General features: G+C 45.4%; 1 protein-coding gene across 3 annotated transcripts in view; it reads right to left on the bottom strand.

Annotated features, from left to right (window-relative positions):
- Positions 1-17,444, bottom strand: part of ARHGEF9 (Cdc42 guanine nucleotide exchange factor 9) — a 319,664-nt gene that overhangs the window by 247,302 nt on the left and 54,918 nt on the right. For all 3 annotated transcript variants that reach the window (XM_075068778.1, XM_032771801.2, XM_075068779.1), the window contains exons 3-4: positions 16,780-16,927; positions 13,802-13,911 (exon numbers count right to left, since the gene is read on the bottom strand). In XM_075068778.1, coding sequence (XP_074924879.1) covers positions 13,802-13,911; positions 16,780-16,927 — 258 coding nt within the window. The remainder of the gene's footprint in view (positions 1-13,801; positions 13,912-16,779; positions 16,928-17,444) is intronic.

Here is a 17,444-nt window from a genome sequence, read left to right as displayed (position 1 = left end):
AGGAGTCTGGTGGCATCTTAAAAACTAACAGATTTATTTATATCCAAATAACTCTGTTAGTCTTTAAGGTGCCACCAGACTCCTTGTTTTTATAACCCTGTCAGTGTCCAACATTAAACAATGTTAAACAAGGCTCAGGGTTTGGTATACAAAGACCTCAGCCTGCTTAGAACCATGGCAATCACACCATTAAAAATCCTTTTAACCTTTTACTAAAGATGACAAAGTGAAAGAAAAACAGTTAAACATTTGAAGCGGAAGTGGAAAGTCAGGCTTTCATTTTAACAACATCTCTTGTTCCCTTTCCCTTTCACTGGAGAGAGTTTTAGAAGGAATAACCCCCCCCTACACCCCCTTGATTTGACAGTCTCTTAGGTGGTACCAAAGATGGCAGTAACTGTCTTTTGGATAAAAGAGAGGAAGCTAGCTAAGCTGGGCTGGAGCTATTGTTCCCAGTAAACAGTGCAAGTGGCAGCCATGCTGGTGAAGCTCGTGCTGAAGCTTCTGTCTGTCCTTTCATAGTCTCCACCCAAAGCCTCTTTCTTCAAGGACCCACAAAGGGATGACGGCTGGCATAGCCCATCCCCTAATTATTCCATCCACCAGTTAGGCCTAATATCTGACAAAGCAATTTTGGTTCATTAATTTTCGGTTCTATAGCTTCTGTTTTTACCAAGCATGATTTCAACATATGATTCAAGAACTATCAACATGGCCTTTTGGTTTAGACTAATTTTCTCTGGTCCTCTTTCACCTGTTTATAACATTCATTATTGAAAGCAACATGACCTACTTTCCATCAACATCTGTTATTGTAGGTTATTGTAACATCTTATAAAACTTTTATATACTTTTTATAACTGAGCTCACAATTAGGGTCAATTTGTTGACCCAATTATCACCACAGGCCTCTACCACTAAAGCCAAAGAAGGATCTCCCTTAGTTATCAGGCCTATGACACACCATTAAGCAATACAGATTCCATCCACCAGAGGACACTGGTGTGCATATATGCATATTCTAAACAGCTCACTATGATGTCTTTTGGCCACAATGCCTAATCCCATGATGTATTTTACAGACATAATTACCACAGGCTTCTGCAGGATTTGAGAGATCTCAGAATCTTAACAGCCACAGCAGAAAGGACTCTGAGGGTATGGCTACACTTACATTTGTACAGCGCTGGGAGTTACAGCTGTCTTCGTACAGCTGTGTAGGGAAAGTGCTGCAGTGTGGCCACACTGACAGCTACCAGCGCTGCAGTGTGGGCACATTTGCAGCATTTGCAGCTCTGTTGGGAGTGGTGCATTGTGGGCAGCTATCCCAGCATTCAAGTGGCTGCAACGTGCTTTTCAAAACAGGGGGGTGGAGTGGAGTGTAACAGGGAGCGTGGGGGAGACAGAGAGAGTGGATTTTTGGAGATGACACTGTTCTCAGCTCCCTGCCTTGCAAGTTCTAAGGACTGGAAGATACACAGCACCCACCTTCAATCATTTTAAAAGTTTTGACCCTTCCCCCACCCGTCTCTTATTCACTAAATGCAAATTATGCACTCCTAAATAGCCTTCCGACCACATAAGCAGCTGCTCAACACGGACTCCCCCCTCCCCTCTCTTCTCAAGCAAACAGCTGTGAACATTCCAAAGCAATTCCCCTGCCTCCGCTCGCTCGCTGGCTGGAGCAAAGAGCAGCTGTGTTTTTTTTAGATAAGTAGGTCCGGGGAGCTCGTAGTTCAGCCATTCTTCCGGTTTGTTGTGGACAGAAATTCTGGGATACCTCTTAATACCCGGGAGGCCAATAAAATGCACTTTTGGTGGCCACATTTAATGAGCAGCGCCGCATCACCAGTGCTGGAATCGCTACACACCAAGCAGACCAGGTGTACAGCCAGCGCTGCAGTCAGGGAGTTGCAGTGCTGGCTGTGCTTTGCAAGCGTGGACACAGAATGAGTTGCAGCGCTGTAACCCCATCACCAGCGCTGCAACTCTCCAGTGTAGCCAAGCCCTGAGGCTGTGACTTGTGAATATTTGTAATTTTGCCTATCCCCCCCAAATTGAATTCTCTCTTTAGTTAAACCCAGGTATAATTACCATGGCCTTGAGCTACCAAAATAGCTGTTGCGTAGTACTACAAGAGCATTTGTCAGAATGTTTACACAGAGATTTTTCATGCTACACCTAATGCACAGTTTGGTTTACCGAGAACCATGTGCTGGGAAAGCGCAAAGCACACAGAGCATACATTGCTGCCAAACAAAGTGCCAGCAGGGTTTATATATAATATAGCCTCTTTCATACAAACCATATCCCAGAGCGAAACAACCCAGTGACAGAGTTAAATAATGAATCATAGCACAAGCAAAGAGAAACCAAGAGGTGTAAGCGAGAAAGAAAAGACCCTTTCTCAGCTGAAATTGGATGAGATTGTGTGCTAATAAGTGGGTGATGCCCAGAAAGGCCATTCCAGGAGGTGGGAGCTGCAGGGGACTATGCTCTCATACTAGAGGTAAGATTTTGGGAAGCAGAGAGAAAAGAGATTTTGCTTTGAACTACATGAGGGCTGATTATGCAAGATCACTATAAGCCACGTGCTTATGGTCTGGCAGCAGGCAGTTCCATCTGTAGTTTCTCAGGGAGCAAGCAACCTTCTAAAGTATTATGAAGGCCATCACCTGGAGGCCAAGAACTTCTTGATTCAAGCATGAAAGTGCAACTGTCTCTTCTCTGCCATCCAGAACAACCAGGAATCCACAGTTCAAGACCAACTGCCTCTCCATTTCAAGCCAGTCACTTGATTGTTATCTACCCCTAGCGGTTTTGGGGAACTGTCCCATCATTGCATTATCATTGAGGCCTGATCTACACTATACAGTTAGGTCAACGAAAGCTACTTTGCCTCAACCTAGCTGCAGAAGTGTCTTCACTTAAATGTGGCTTCTGCCAACATCAGTGCCTCTCTACGCTGATTCAGTAACACCACCTCCTCAAGAGGCATAGAGTCATGGTCAATGTAGTTAGGCTGACATAGAGTCAGTGTAGACACTGAGTTGCTTATGTCAACTGTTATTGGCCTTCAGGAGCCTAACTACACTGCCCTACACTGACAATACAATTGATGCAAGCACTCCTTGTGAGGACGTGCACCGCCGACACAAGGAGCCAAGCTTGCGCGCACACACGCACACACACACGCGCGATTTGGTAACGGTGGTGGCTGTATGCTGACATAAGTTCGGTCGGCATCATTTTGTAGTGTGGACGTAGCCTGAGACAGCTCCATCAGCATGCCATTAGTGGAAGCCCTCGAGTGGACAAGGCCCAGGCTCCACCCCAGTGCCATCCATCACTGCTGTACGCGGAAACCCAACACTCTGTCAGAAATAACTTTTAAGAGAGACAAAATGCCCTGAGCAGGATAAACATTCAGGCACTGTTGTCCAGCTGGTAGAAGCAATCAGCAGGCAGTACAGTTGGAATTGCACCCATCTCAGCCACCAGTTTGTAAATTCAGGGTAAGGGTGGCCCATTCACAGCTAGTTTGGGGATGAGCAAGTTCACTGCAAGCCACGTATGTTCATACAGTGTATCTTGCACTCTGCTCAGTTCATATGCCACCGTGGATCGGAAGCATTAGCCCTCAGATCCCTAGAAGGCTGCACAAGGTTACAGTTTCACTGCTCACCAGGGACTTTAGAACTGCTTTCTGCCCAGGCACATGTATGGTGGGCATCCAACAGCAGTCAACGAGTTAACTAATACTCAACCCTATGAATGGTTATATCAAGGTCCGTCAATTTAGGTTTACTGACAACTGCCCCACCTCCTGTGTGATCTAGTGATGTCACACAACGCTATGCACACTACACGTATGCGCACACAAATAGGTCTTGCAGAACTGGAAAGCAAGTATAGTCATGGATATATTTAGGAAGCTCCTGGAGTTGAATGAGAAAGAGAGTACTGGGGAAACCATACAAATGTCTTAAAACTGTGGCAAATAGTACTTCATGATAGGTTTAGCAACCACAGGAAAAAAATATACAAAGCAGACATTCCCTGGCTGCAAAATGATTGAATATTTAGAGCCAGGGAAGAGAGAGATTAGAGAGGATACATTTTCCTGGCTTTCCTCCACGCATACAAATAAATCTCTGAGTGCATTGGTGCACTGATATTTAAACTAATTAGCACAGACAAATCCATGGGACTCCATGCTTTTCTGTCAGCCTAGTCATATTGACAGAAGGCGACTGAAAATCATCATGATTAACTACAATGCAGCAGTTAATGATCTATTCCCCCTGAAATCAGTAAGGCAAGAGAAATACGGTGTGGGACACATTTCAAACAGTAAACAGAAAATATCTCCACAAAATTAAATGCTCACTCAGCACTGCACTAGGAGATAAAAATAGAGAGCAACAGAGCTGGTGTGGAATACCAAGCAGAGCTCCTTGCTATGGCTACATGGTGTCACTGGGAGAAAACCCAGACCACCCCTCCCTTCATTCCATTCTCCTGGAGAGAGCACTTTGGTTGAATTTCCTGTTCCTCATAAATGTGCTGGTAGAGAATTAACTTTGGGGAGCCTGGGATTGCTTCACATAAGGGATCTGGCTCACATGTACCCCATCACTTCCTGCCTCCAGAAGTTGGTTGCTTGTCAGAGAAAAGCAAGCCTTTGTGACTATTCAACACCTTTTGCAGCAGGTCTGCATACTCCCTGCTACTAGCACAGGGGACAAGAAAGAAACTGGCCCTAATGCAGATGCAAGATTTCCATCTTAAATACTCACACTGCAGCTTTGCCTGGCACAAAAGATTGTGCTTTAATCCTTTTTATTAGGATGCATCACAGGCCGACAGGAAGGAGTGGGGAGCTGGGCAAGACCAGAGTACTAAAATACAGCTGGCATTAGAGATTCAGGACGAAGCAGTCCCAGCAAAGGAAGGACTAACCTGAACCTGTGCCCACAGAGTACAAATCTCACTAATTAGTGAAGATCCAGAAAAGTGTAGTTAAATCCCCTGACATCCCATCTCCTGACTGCCGGGCACAATTCAGGCAGGTGAATAGCCTTGTGAACAAGACATGGGACTTGGGTTCCATTCCCAGTTCTGCCACTGTTCCCTTTGAGAGCTGGGGAAAGATCCTTAACACCTCCTGGGCCTTATTTGCTCACCCCATTCTCACCTGAGAGGTGAGAGATCCTCTGTTCCAGTCCCAACTCTGCAGAGGGGGAGAAAGGATTTGAATGGGGTCTAAACGCTGCAGATGTTCTCAGTCCCTCCTGTTACAGCTGTTCCACCGTGGATAAAGAGTGGCTGGAGGAGGAGGACTAGACTCTGGGTCTCCCACATCCAAGTTGAGTGATCTAACCACAGGGCTAAGAATTATAAGATGGCTGCTAACAACTCCTCTGGCCAGATTTTAAATGGGACCTGACCCATTAGGCAGCCTTGTGCACACCTACCGGATCAGGCCCCACACGTGAGAGAGGCACTCCTCCACCTTATCTTCTTCCCCTGGTTCATGGATTGCTCTGAGGCTAAGCAGGAGATAGGTGTCTGGCCACCTAGAAGGAGGCAGCAGTGCACATGCTCTAATGCAAAAACCCTAGGTGTCGAGGGAACTTTTACACTGACAGTTTGGCACTGAGTGAATTTAGGCACCTACAGACTTTGGCAGCAGTTCTGTGGATTGCAGTGAAGCCTAAAACTGAAGCCAGGTCTACACTGCGACTTTAAATCGGTTTAATGGCCGATATACCGATTTAACGCTGTATCCGTTCACACGACGTCGTCATTAATATTGAGTTAACTGCTCCTTAAATCGATTTCGGAACTCCTCCCAAACGAGAGTAGCGCTAAATTCGATAGTGAAACTCGGATTAGGGTTCGTGTGGACGGAAATCGACGTATGGCCTCCGGGCGGCATCCCAGAGTGCTGCAGTGACGCTCTGGACAGCAATCTGAACTCGGATGCAGCGGCAGGGTAAACAGGAAAACCGCGAACTTTTGATTACATTTCCTGCTTGTTCAGCGTGGAGCTCTGATCAGCACGGCTGCGATGCAGTCTCAATCAAAAGAGCTCCAGCATGGAGTACGGGAGATACTAGGTGATCGCTGTATGAGAGACAAATCTGTTGTATCCAGCTCCGTTACAGAACACGAAATGCCAAAGCGTTTGAATAAAAAACTGCAGGATACACAGCGGTGCGTGACAAGCGTACGGAAGCCAGACTCAAATGGATGTCATGAAGGAGGGAGGGGTACTGAGGACTCCAGCTATCCCACAGTCCACAGCAGTCTCTGAAATTATTTGCATTATTGGCAGAGCTCCAATGTCTGTAGGGTCAACACAGTGTTGGCGTGGTTCAGGGAACAGCTCCTCATTTCTTTCCCCCGCCACAACGTGAAAAAAAGGGTAAGAAATCATTCCTTGACTACTTTCTATGTCACCCTATGTGTACTGAATGCTGCTGGTAGACGGACGCTACAGCACTGAAAGCAGTATCACTCCTCTCCATCTCTCTCTCTGTGTAGACGGTGCTGCAGACTGCCCACCATCCAGGAACGCCTAAATGCTCAACTCGAGGGCAACATTGCTACCGTAGCAGTAGATAGGACAGAACGGCTATAACAAGCTTAATCATTGAAACTTGGGCTCAAAATTTTGCAATCACATTTGGATTGACTTGCTTGGCAATGAGTCAATTCCTCCCTTATGGTGTCTAAAATAGAGTCCATTCTGCCTTGACTGTCATAGCCCCGGGAGCTGCTCCAAGTGCCTCCCCCGACATCATTTCTCTCACTAACAGTCTCTGTTTCTATTCTGGTTTCCTATACTTCATACACAACGGGGGGCGACCACGTACCCAGGAAGTTGGGAGGAGGTAAGCAACGGTGGCTTCTTGCAGGCAACCCTGTGAATACTGACACGGAGCACCTGTGCTCTCTGATACACTGGATCTCTGTTACACTTGCCTATTATTCTAGCAGGACGTGCACCACTGACCGCTCTGGTCGCATCGAACTGATGCGGAGTGCCGGTAACAGGGAAATCCCGAAGCTTTACAGTGACATTTCCTGCTTCACGTGTCAGCTCTGATCACAGGGGTGATGCAGTTCAAATGCAAAAGTATTCTCTGCATTGAACCTTACGGGAGATAGCGAGATTTAGCTGTATGTGAGACAAATCTCTTTTATCAGAGCTCTGTAAAGAACAGGAATGCCAAAGCCTTTGAAAATATAACTACGGATACACAGCGTGGTGACAACATACGGAAGCCAACACTCAAACGGATGGTCATGGGGGAGGAGGGGGTAATGAGGATACAGCTACCAGTCTCCACAGCGTCTCTGAAAACTATTGCATTTTGGCTGCGCGCCAATGTCTGCAGCCTATACACGGTGTCTTGCGTGTTACGGAACAGCTCGTCGTTTTTTCCCCCTCCAGCGCGGTAAAAAAAGTGAAATAAATAATTCCTTGAGTACTGTAAATGTCACCCTCTGTGTACTGAATGCTGCTGGCAGACGCGATGCTGCTGCGGTGAAGAGCAGTATCCGCTCCTCTGCCCCTCCCCAGGGGTAGACGGCGCCAGTGAGTTCCTTGGCTGAGTGTGGCGGGGGCTCCGGGTGAAAATGGGAATGACCCCTTTTTCTGACAGTGGATGGTACAGAACGCCTGTAACGTCTTCATCTTATCACTGGGGCGCTTCATCAGACCCCTCCTCCTTGCGTAAAGAAAGATTGAAGTGCATGGACTGTACCCACAGTGCACCGCTCCTGAAATCGATGGTAGCCTTGGACCATGGACATATGCAATCGATTTTTTGATCGCACTGTGGACGCGCAAAACCGATTTTATAACATCGGTTTTGTAACATCGGTTTAAACTACTTCGAAATAATCGTGCAGTGTAGACATACCCTGAGACTTAGGTGCCTAAGTCTGGGGTTTAGCCACCTAAATACCTGTGTGGATCTAGCCCAACAAGCCTTCCCTACCCCAGCCTGGAGTTCTGAGTGATTCCAGCCTTACAAACATTCCCCTTGCCACGGCAGTGCGCGGGGGAGGGGGTGAGAGGGGAGGGGTACTGCGCGCTCTGGGGAAAGGTTGAGGCTAGGTCGGGAGTAGCGGTGGGGAGGGGGGCACAACTCATCTTCTGTCCCCACCAGCAGCCACCGCCTCCTCTGCCTGTTCTTTCCCTGCACAGACACAACAGAGAGAGCAGCAAGAGGGGAGGCTGCTTGGCTGCTGGGAGTACCAACTACAAGGGCATCCCTACTTATGCACAAGGATCCAGTTAGGTTGCCAGACATACGTGTGACACTTGGCAGCCTTGTGAATGAAAGCGTGTTCACTGACTTCAGTCGGCTTTGGACAAGGCACTTAGCATTTTACTGGCTTACAACCCAGAGGTAAGAGAGGTCATTCCCTTGCCCAAACAACACACTCAGTGTTTTTAAAATGCAGAGAAGTGCAGCCCTATTTTCAAAAACCTGCACTTTGCACACAGCAGCCTCTTGGGATTCCTGGGGCCACCTCTCACTATCAGCACTGTGCCTTCGATGGCCTGTAGTGACATTCATTAATTTTTCTGGCACTGCCCCAATTCCTCCAAGGATTAAGATAACACTGGTGCTACTAATGGCAATGCTACAATGACCCGGCCTCTTGCTCTCTAACTTGCTCTCCCTCCATTCGCAGCACGGAAACTAGGCATAGTTTCTTCCAGAACTGGGCTGGTGGTTTTGATTTACCACCCTTTCCAGCCACCTGACTTTTTAAACAATCCATTTGGTCTGTGGCTGCAAAAAATGGATTGACAAGAGATATCCAAACCCTGCAAATCTTGACTCAGACTTACAAATCTTGCCAAGATTTTCTAGCTAGCAAGGATTTGATTTTACAGCCCTGCAGCTCTGAGCTCAGGAGATGAGAGATGGATAGGCTTTGAAATGCTGCCATTGTGATCTGTGTTTGTAAATCCCACTCATGCCTCCTTTAACTCAGTGGATCTGATTTATAAACCCTGATCAGCTTTTGCACACCTGGCTATTCCCTGTAACTCAGCCTAAGTGACAAGCTGCCTAATTGCAGTGATGAGCAAATCTCAGAAGGTGTTTTGATTAGCACTCCAAAGTTATTTCTCTGAGTTATCTGCGTCCCCTGGGCTAGCAGTTCTCACAGCACAATATTCTCAAAGAAAACCAGGAGTACTTGTGGCACCTTAGAGACTAACAAATTTATTTGAGCATAATATTCTGGCACTTCTGCTTCTGACCCTGGCAGGCACGTCTCTTTGCTCATCAAAGGGAAGTTTAAAGGTCCATTAACCTTTCCAGCACCAGAATCTCATCTTTATGTCATTCAACTGGATGGGAAAGCTTCTTAACCAAGCTTTCCTGGACCTCAGAAATGGTTTTTGCATGACTTGAGATGAAAGTTTAGGGGCAGGGTGCTGAGTTTTTCATTTTAATCCACTTTCGGCATGACTCTCTAGTTACCTACCAGAAACAGGTCTATTTCCTCAGATTGTTTGGGATACAGACTCTCTTTTGTGTGTGTGCACCGTGCCTAGCAGAATGGGCCCTCATCTTTGATGAGAGCCTATAAATGCTATTGAAGAACAATTAATAGTAATGTTTAGAAGAGGTATTTTTTAAAATGAAGTCTAATTCTTCCTGGTAAATCTCTCTAACCTTCTGTGCCATGGCATGTTAGAGATAGAACTGTAGCAACAGAATCACAGTGTCACACTAGGAATGTGTATTATCACAACAGTGACAAATACCAAGGCTGCTAAATACAGGGCTGTTCTTAATAGGTTAAGAAAGTTTGATTTATTAAACTTGGCCAACCACAGGCATGCATCATTCAGAGCCAGCTCCGGAATATGGTAATGTTGTATATCATATAATCCAGCTGATGGCGTTCTCTGATAGGGCTTGAGTATCATACAACAGAATATATCGCTATCTATAACAGCAGCTCCCCATAAATATTGTTGCTCTTCTTTATTCAACACTTGGCTGGCTCCAGAACACAGACAATAGCTCTGTTGGTGTTGGCTCATTTTATCAAGATGGCAAATTGTTAGGAGCTGGCACTTTTGAGTCCAGTGTGCACATCACCAAGTGGCACTAATTCACTGACAAAGGTTCAGTTTGCTCCAAAATCCATCAATGCTAACTTATGTATCAGCCAAGGGATGGGAATCACTTAATATAACCGAGAGGGGGGTTCTCCCTTTCTGTATCTCTGGTATCTGAGCATGCTCCCTCCACTGCATTTCCCAGCCCCTGCTTCCCCCAAAAAGGGTGAGGGATTCCTCCTCTGTCATGACACTGGGCCACTCAATGACAAGGATACCTGCTGGATTCACTTGCCCTATATGACTAAAAAGATCAGTGAACCTGTATGTCTACACTGCAATTAAAAACCCGCGGCTGCCCTGTGCCAGCTGACTGAGGCTCGCAGGGCTCCAAGCCTGTTTCACTACACCGTAGCTTCTGGGGTTGAGCTGCAGCCCAAGGTCTTGGACCTCACAGAATCACCTCCTACCACGCAGAATCAGTCGGACAGCCCAAAATCACCTCCCACCTCGCAGAATCAGTCTGACAGCCCGGAATAACCTCTCACCCCCCAGAATCAGTCTGACAGCCCATAAGTCTACACTGCAAAGAACCAGCCCCACAGCCTGAGCCCCGTGAGACTGAGTCAGCTGTCACGGACCAGCTGCGGGTTTTTAATTACAGAGTAGCCATATCCATTAAGGTCATACCCTGTAACTTTCACACCTGGAAATTCTGCAAGAAAATCATTTGAAACTGCAGGGTTTTGCATCAAGACCATGAATCAGCCCTAGGTTTGTTCAAAAGCTTTGCAGTTAAGTGTATCTCACAGCTGTGTATATTTCGCATGCTTTAGGTGGAAGGTGTGACAAAGCTCTCACCACCAGGTTGGTTTAGTGCTGCTTGCTGCAATAAGTAGAGTGGCGCTCACACCAAAACATTGAATCTAAACAACAGGTTTCTAAATTATTTAGATTATAAATTCCTTGGGGCAGGGAGCTTATCTTCACACCTCTGTAACAAGTCTAGCAACTCTGGGCACCGCACGAAGTTCTAATCTAGATCTGAGCTGTGTGGCTGTCTCTGTGATAGGCCAAACAGCCACAAACTCTGGGAAGAAAAGAGTTTTCAGGTTTTTTGGTCTTCCAATTACAATAATAGTTTGTCCCTCAACTGAGCCTCCCAGTCTTCACAGATTTAACAAATTAAGCCATATAACACACACACACTAAGTAGGAAACCCTTGTGATCCTAATCATAAAGACAGGGATGTTGAGGCACAGGTAGGTGAAGTGACTTGACCAAAGTCACAAAGTGAGTTAATGGCAGAGTCAGGAATAGAATAGAGCTGTGCCCCAATGTCCATCTCTGTGCTTTTACTACCAGGTCATGCTTCTGTTCTTGATTTGTGCGTATTCATTACCTGGCAAAGACTTTCAGCTCCATGTACATTCTGCAAACAATTTATGCCAAAGATATGCTGTCTAGCAAAGCGGGAGGATCTCCTTACGGAATTACCCTCTGGGAAGAGATTGTAATCCCAAGGGAAGTGAGCAGAAATTAAGGGCTGACCATCTTGATCTGACTCTTGGTTAAATGAATGTGATTCTTCTCTGTGGATTATATTTCAGCCCGCTAAATAGAGAAGTAATTGAAGGTGGCAGTCAAGGCACAAAGCGAACAGTTTTCAGAGTGGCAGCCGTGTTAGTCTGTATCAGCAAAAACAATGAGGAGTCCTGGTGGCACCTTAGAGACTAACAAATTTATTTGGGCATAAGCTTTTGTGGGCTAACAGTGACTCCTAAATGCCAATAACCTTTCCCTGCATGTGTTCAGTGAAAGCTGCAGAACCCATTCAAAACAAGGAAATCGGAGTAGTCAACACGAGTTATCACCAGTGAACCATTTCTATCACGAAAACCAAACATAAAGCAGCAGGGTCCTCTTTAAAGATCATGTTTCATGAAGGCAGCTGATCAGATACAGAAGGGCAATTACGTAAAGGCATAATAAAATTGTACAGACACAGCAGGGAGGCAGCAGTGGCAGCAGCTGTGAGAAAAAATGGCAACATGCAAGAGTGAGCTCAGTTTGGATCAGTACTCAAGTATTCAGCTATTTACCAAACACCTGAACTTCCGTTTGGTAAAGAATTCATGTGTTGTGACAGCAGACATAACTGGGGTGCTCAGACTAGTACCCGAAGCTTTTGTGACTCTATAGGCAAATACTAGTACATGGTTGCTTTATCTTCTTTTTGGGCCCTGCCACTACAGGTCAACATCTCCCTCACTCTCTCTCTCAAAATCTGGGCTAGAAATATCATGAAAACAGGGTCCTTTGTAAATGGTCAGTACTGCAATTCCCTCCTTGGTCCCACCTTGGAAATCCAGTGTTCATGGGTGCTGGCCCATCCTTTGCTCACCTCACTGCAAAAGAAAGCCCTTAGAATGGTAAATTAACTTTTTTTTTTTTTGGCTTCTTCTCCAAAAGCTCTTCTTTGCTGTGGTCATCCACATGAGCCTCTTTGCTGAAATCTGTGAGACATCAGAGTACACACAGTACAATCAGCAATACAGCAATTGAAGTGCATCCTGCCTGAACACAGCAGAAAGCTCGTGGAGGAAAGCTCCAGCTACCCTACTCCCCCATCATGGCAAACCTAAGCAAGAACCAGATTAATACTGGTCCTAAACTGATTTGCTTACATATTGCCTAAAGCTATTTCTGAGACTCCCATCTGATCAGTAAAAAGCAGCTTCCCCTCCCCACACCAGCTGGGAAATCATTCAATGTACAGTACACAGAGGATAGCAATGTAGCTGGCTCATGATTAAAGCAAACCAAGATCCTCTCATGAGATGTGCTGGCCACCTTCAGCTCCCAGTGAAGGGCTTCTTCCCAGATCCAGGCTCAGGAAAGACAAGCGTCACAAAGAGTCCGACAAAGTGTATTTTCACCCACGAAAGCTCATGCTCCAATATGTCTGTTAGTCTATAAGGTGCCACAGGACTCTTTGCTGCCTTTAAGTGTCACAAAGAGTATCATGTAGTGAACCTGACTTCCAGAAAGCAAAGACATAGCATGAGGCAGCTACCAAGAGAATTCTGAGCCTGGAGATGCGGTGATATGCAGATCGGGGAATGCTGGCACAGCTCTTTGCTGATTTTCTTTGATAGCTTGCCCACAACTTTCTAACTCCAAGACAAAGATCCAGCCTAGTCCCCACAATCCCAGTGGGTTTCACTAGTGAGTTTGGCGATTACACTGTCAAAAGGAAAAGCATCCAGATTTCATCTGTATTCGCAAAACACTTTGGAAAGAACAGACACAAATATGTCACAGAGATAGCGACAATAATGAATCCAAAGGACATACGGTAATAAAGCTACAGACAATTTGAAATTACGCAGTTTCCCCACATCTGCGAGGAATATTCAGCCAAAAGGAAGGGAAGGTCCAGGCCCTGTGTTAGGTTGTAAAGCCTCTGATTTATATCCGATGGGAACTAAACTGGGCAAAAAAGGTTAATGCTACAATCTTTATATTGCCATAAAATAATCCACACTAATTACAAAAAAAAATCTGCTGCTACAGAAACTGTGTTCTGGATTCTGGAAGCTTTTACTTAAGCATATTGTCAGATTATAAGGCTAAGTACGCACCAGACAAATGCCAGCACTAAAGCAGGTAAAAATATATTTCAAACAATGCCTTACTTTATTAACTAGCAGCTGTTCAGCTCCAGGCTTCAGGGGCTTCCATCTACTTCTACCATTCCTGCCATCTCTGCGTACCTCCAGAGTCTTTGAACCCAGGTCATTCTCAGCTGCAGGACAAAATCCACACAAAAAGGAATTAAAGGATAAACACCATGTTCTGGCTCAGTCTGTGGGGTGAGGGCTGTTCTGTTTGAATGAAAAAAACAAGACAATGTGAAAATACTCCTTCAAGCTCTACTTTTTTTTTTTTTTTAGAAAAAAGGTAGAGAATTTATTTCAGGGCCTAATTCATACTCTTGAGATGGAAGAAAAGTATCCTAGTTTGGATGCTGTGGAAATTTAGACATAACTTAGGAGCTCAGGCCTAAATTCAGATCTGGCGTAGGCAGGTAGGGGCAGACACACTAGATCACAAGGCCAGGATGCTATTCCACAAGCACAGGAAGAATATAATCTGTATACATTGTTATTAAAGTTCTGGTATCTCAAGGACCATAAGTTCTAAAACACTTCTTATACATCTCTGGAAATCCCAGCCATAGTGGTCTGCAATGTGAGACTTCTTGAAGTGTAACTGCTCCTTTAATCTACGCAAATCAAGAACTAAAAGGCCAAGTTCCAGAGAGGCCAGGATGTTTTCATCATCCCAAGCATCCTAGGCCAGTCCACCCATGGAGACAATTGCACTTCAATGGAATTGCACCCACTTACACTAAGTCTGAACTTGGCCCTATAGACAACTGAGCACCCCCTGAGGATTCTATACCTGAAGGTGCAGCTGGTTATTAAGGAGATCCAGATGAACTAGAAGGAGTAGATGATTTTAATAAAAGGTAAGTTATGCTTAATTCAGCTATAATGTTCTAATCAGCCATGAACCCAGCTCTTCCTCCCAGCCCCCACTCAATGGTTTTAGCCCAGTTCTGGGCAGAAGTTTAGTTTAGAGAGGTCTATTTCCCTCTCATATTGCCCATGGTTTGGTCTGAATCACTTCCGCCAGTCCACCCTTCACACAATGCTTGCCTGGAGTGATATCCACGGGGAGAGATGAGCTGTAGAAAGGCACCACATAGGTCTGCAGCTGCTGCTAACGCAGGCTCCTGAGTCAGCAGGCCACACGTGGCTTGAGCAGAGCACAGACAGCATGTGTGCCTGAGTGTTCATTCGCGTCCCCTGGGGCCTGCCATCCCTTTCAGGAAGGAAAGATCTGAATTCTGGAAAATTTGCCTGAGAGATGTACAACATCGATTTCCCTCTTTCCAATCCACCCCCTAAGTCCAGACAGCAGTTGCACTCAGTGCTAACCTAGGATGGATGCATGACTCAGAGATGGGCCCAAACCAAAATTCCAGCTCTAAAATATCAGCTCCAGACTGTGAAACTGGCCAGTGACAGGGTGAGCTGAATGTTCAGAGGCGTTAAAACATGGCATTTTGTTCTGATTCCCAGTGATATGCTAACCATGAAATTCGTACCCATGGACCCAATCCCACACCCAACTGAAGTTTTGCTCCAGATCAGGATCCAGACTTGGAGATGATTAGATCTGGGGTTCTGTCTCAGACCCATCTCTAGTTATGGAATTGCATTCAGGGCTGCTTGGACAGGGAACCTGATTTTCTTCCAGCATTACTGGGAGCAAGAGAGATTGCACTGAAACCTATTTCCTAAATGCAGTACTGACATAGTCAGCCTGCTATTATTTTTAGCAGTGCGTGTTTCTCTTTCTAGTCTCTCAAATAAACAAAAAGCAAACCAAGCTGCAGTGTGAGCACTAATTACAACTAAAGGATGATACAAGACTAAAGAGGCAACATGCAGATCCTGTAACACTTGCATTCTTAAAAAGGCTTATCCACTTCCACCCACACACTAGAAACGTATCAGAACAGAATAACATTCATTTCAGTAAGCAGCTGCTTCACCCTTTCACCACTGGTCCTTCTCATACCTGCTGTGCTGCCACCATCCATTAACACTTGGTTTCAATCAGTGGCATATTTGGATGTATCTACATGGCTGGTATTCTTGACCTGGACATACCAAGAAATCCTAATGTTCAGGTATTAGTAATATTGACTCCTTAGGAAAGAACCTCCATACTCTATATGTCATTCTTCCTAATCAGGGAGGTTGGACATTGAAGACACCTATTAGATCATCAGCTAATCTCCCTGCTAGGGACCGTTCCCTGCAGTACATTCTCTCATGGAAGTAGATGACAGGGGACGGATCACTCGATGATGGCCTGTTCTGGTCATTCCCTCTGAAGCACCTGGCATTGGCCACTAGTGGAAGATAGGATACTAGGCTAGATGGACCACTGGTCTGATCCACTACGGTCATTCTTATGTTTTCTCCAGAATAGTTTGGAGACAGGACTTGTACTAATTTCCTTGGCCAACTATTTCACAGCATAATATCAGAAACCTGAGTACAATCTATTCCCTTCCCTATTGATCAGAAAGAAGATCCAGATTGGAAAAAAGCTTTTCCTTCTGATATCACATTCCCAAACAAATTTCCCAACTGGATCTTTGAGAAAATTTAGCTGATCATTCATCTTCTCAAATGGCAATATTCACAAAGAGACTACTAAATTACACAAAACTGTCCAGGACACAGAACTGGGAAGAAATCACCATGTACAGCAAATGAGGTGAAAACCCAATCACAGATTGCTAAAAGGTTTTTACACTTCAGAGCATCATCCATCTCCCTTTTTGGTAATGAAAATCTGGGGACAGGAATTAAAGAGGGGAAAGACCCATTATTTGCAATACATATGAAGATCCTAATTCATCAGGGTTAAACTCTTTACAGCTTGTGGCTATGTCAACCTGTTCCCCCAAGTTCCAGATTTATAACAAATACAAATGTAAGTCCAGACCATCTCTCCTAGTCCCTAGCCCAATGCTGCCCTTGCTGCTTTGGTTAAAAGGCAAGTCTGAGTAGTCAAATGAAAGGCGACTCACCACCAGTGCTCAGCAACAGCCGCCTCCTCCAGCCCAGTTGGTCCAACCCCATCGGCGTGCTTTGGGAAAGGGGTAAGGAGCGACATCTGTCCAAAAGGATTTTGAAAGGAGGTGCTTGTGGTGATGGATGAAGAGGGTGAGACAGGGGCTGGGGAAAAAAAAGATAGTGGAGTAGGAATATTACTGCCTATAGTTTGACAAAGGTCAGACTCATATATGGCACTTTTAGTGCAATGGCATGACTCATGCCTTTCTCCAAGACATTAAACTCACTGTAATGCACCCTAAATGGGCCAAAAAAATCTGTGACCACTTAATTGTTTGCTATAGAAAGATTTAGACTTGCTGATCATCTCTGTATAGTATCAGCTTTCATTTCCAGTAGGTCACTAGCTTGAACTCAGATCCAGTGATAAAATTTTCAAAAAAGCACACAAGCCATTTAGGAGCATAAGTCAATAGGACATAGCCTCTTAAGTCTCTTGGGCACTTCTGAAAGTTAGACCCAAGGTCACTAGTGGTCGAATGTTGTTCCTTCCTGGCCATACTTTGTTGGCCTACCTGAAATAAATAGTTTGTTATCTCAGTCTAGTTCCCATGTTGACGTGTCACAGCAATCACCACGACCACAATCCACATTAACTCAGAGAGGTCAATAATTGAAT

The sequence above is a fragment of the Chelonoidis abingdonii genome, chromosome 8 (genome assembly GCF_003597395.2).
Source record: "Chelonoidis abingdonii isolate Lonesome George chromosome 8, CheloAbing_2.0, whole genome shotgun sequence".
Classification (NCBI taxonomy): domain Eukaryota; kingdom Metazoa; phylum Chordata; order Testudines; family Testudinidae; genus Chelonoidis; species Chelonoidis abingdonii.
The sequence above is the reverse complement of the archived record's forward strand: the minus strand, read 5'-3'. Positions and strand labels throughout refer to the sequence as shown.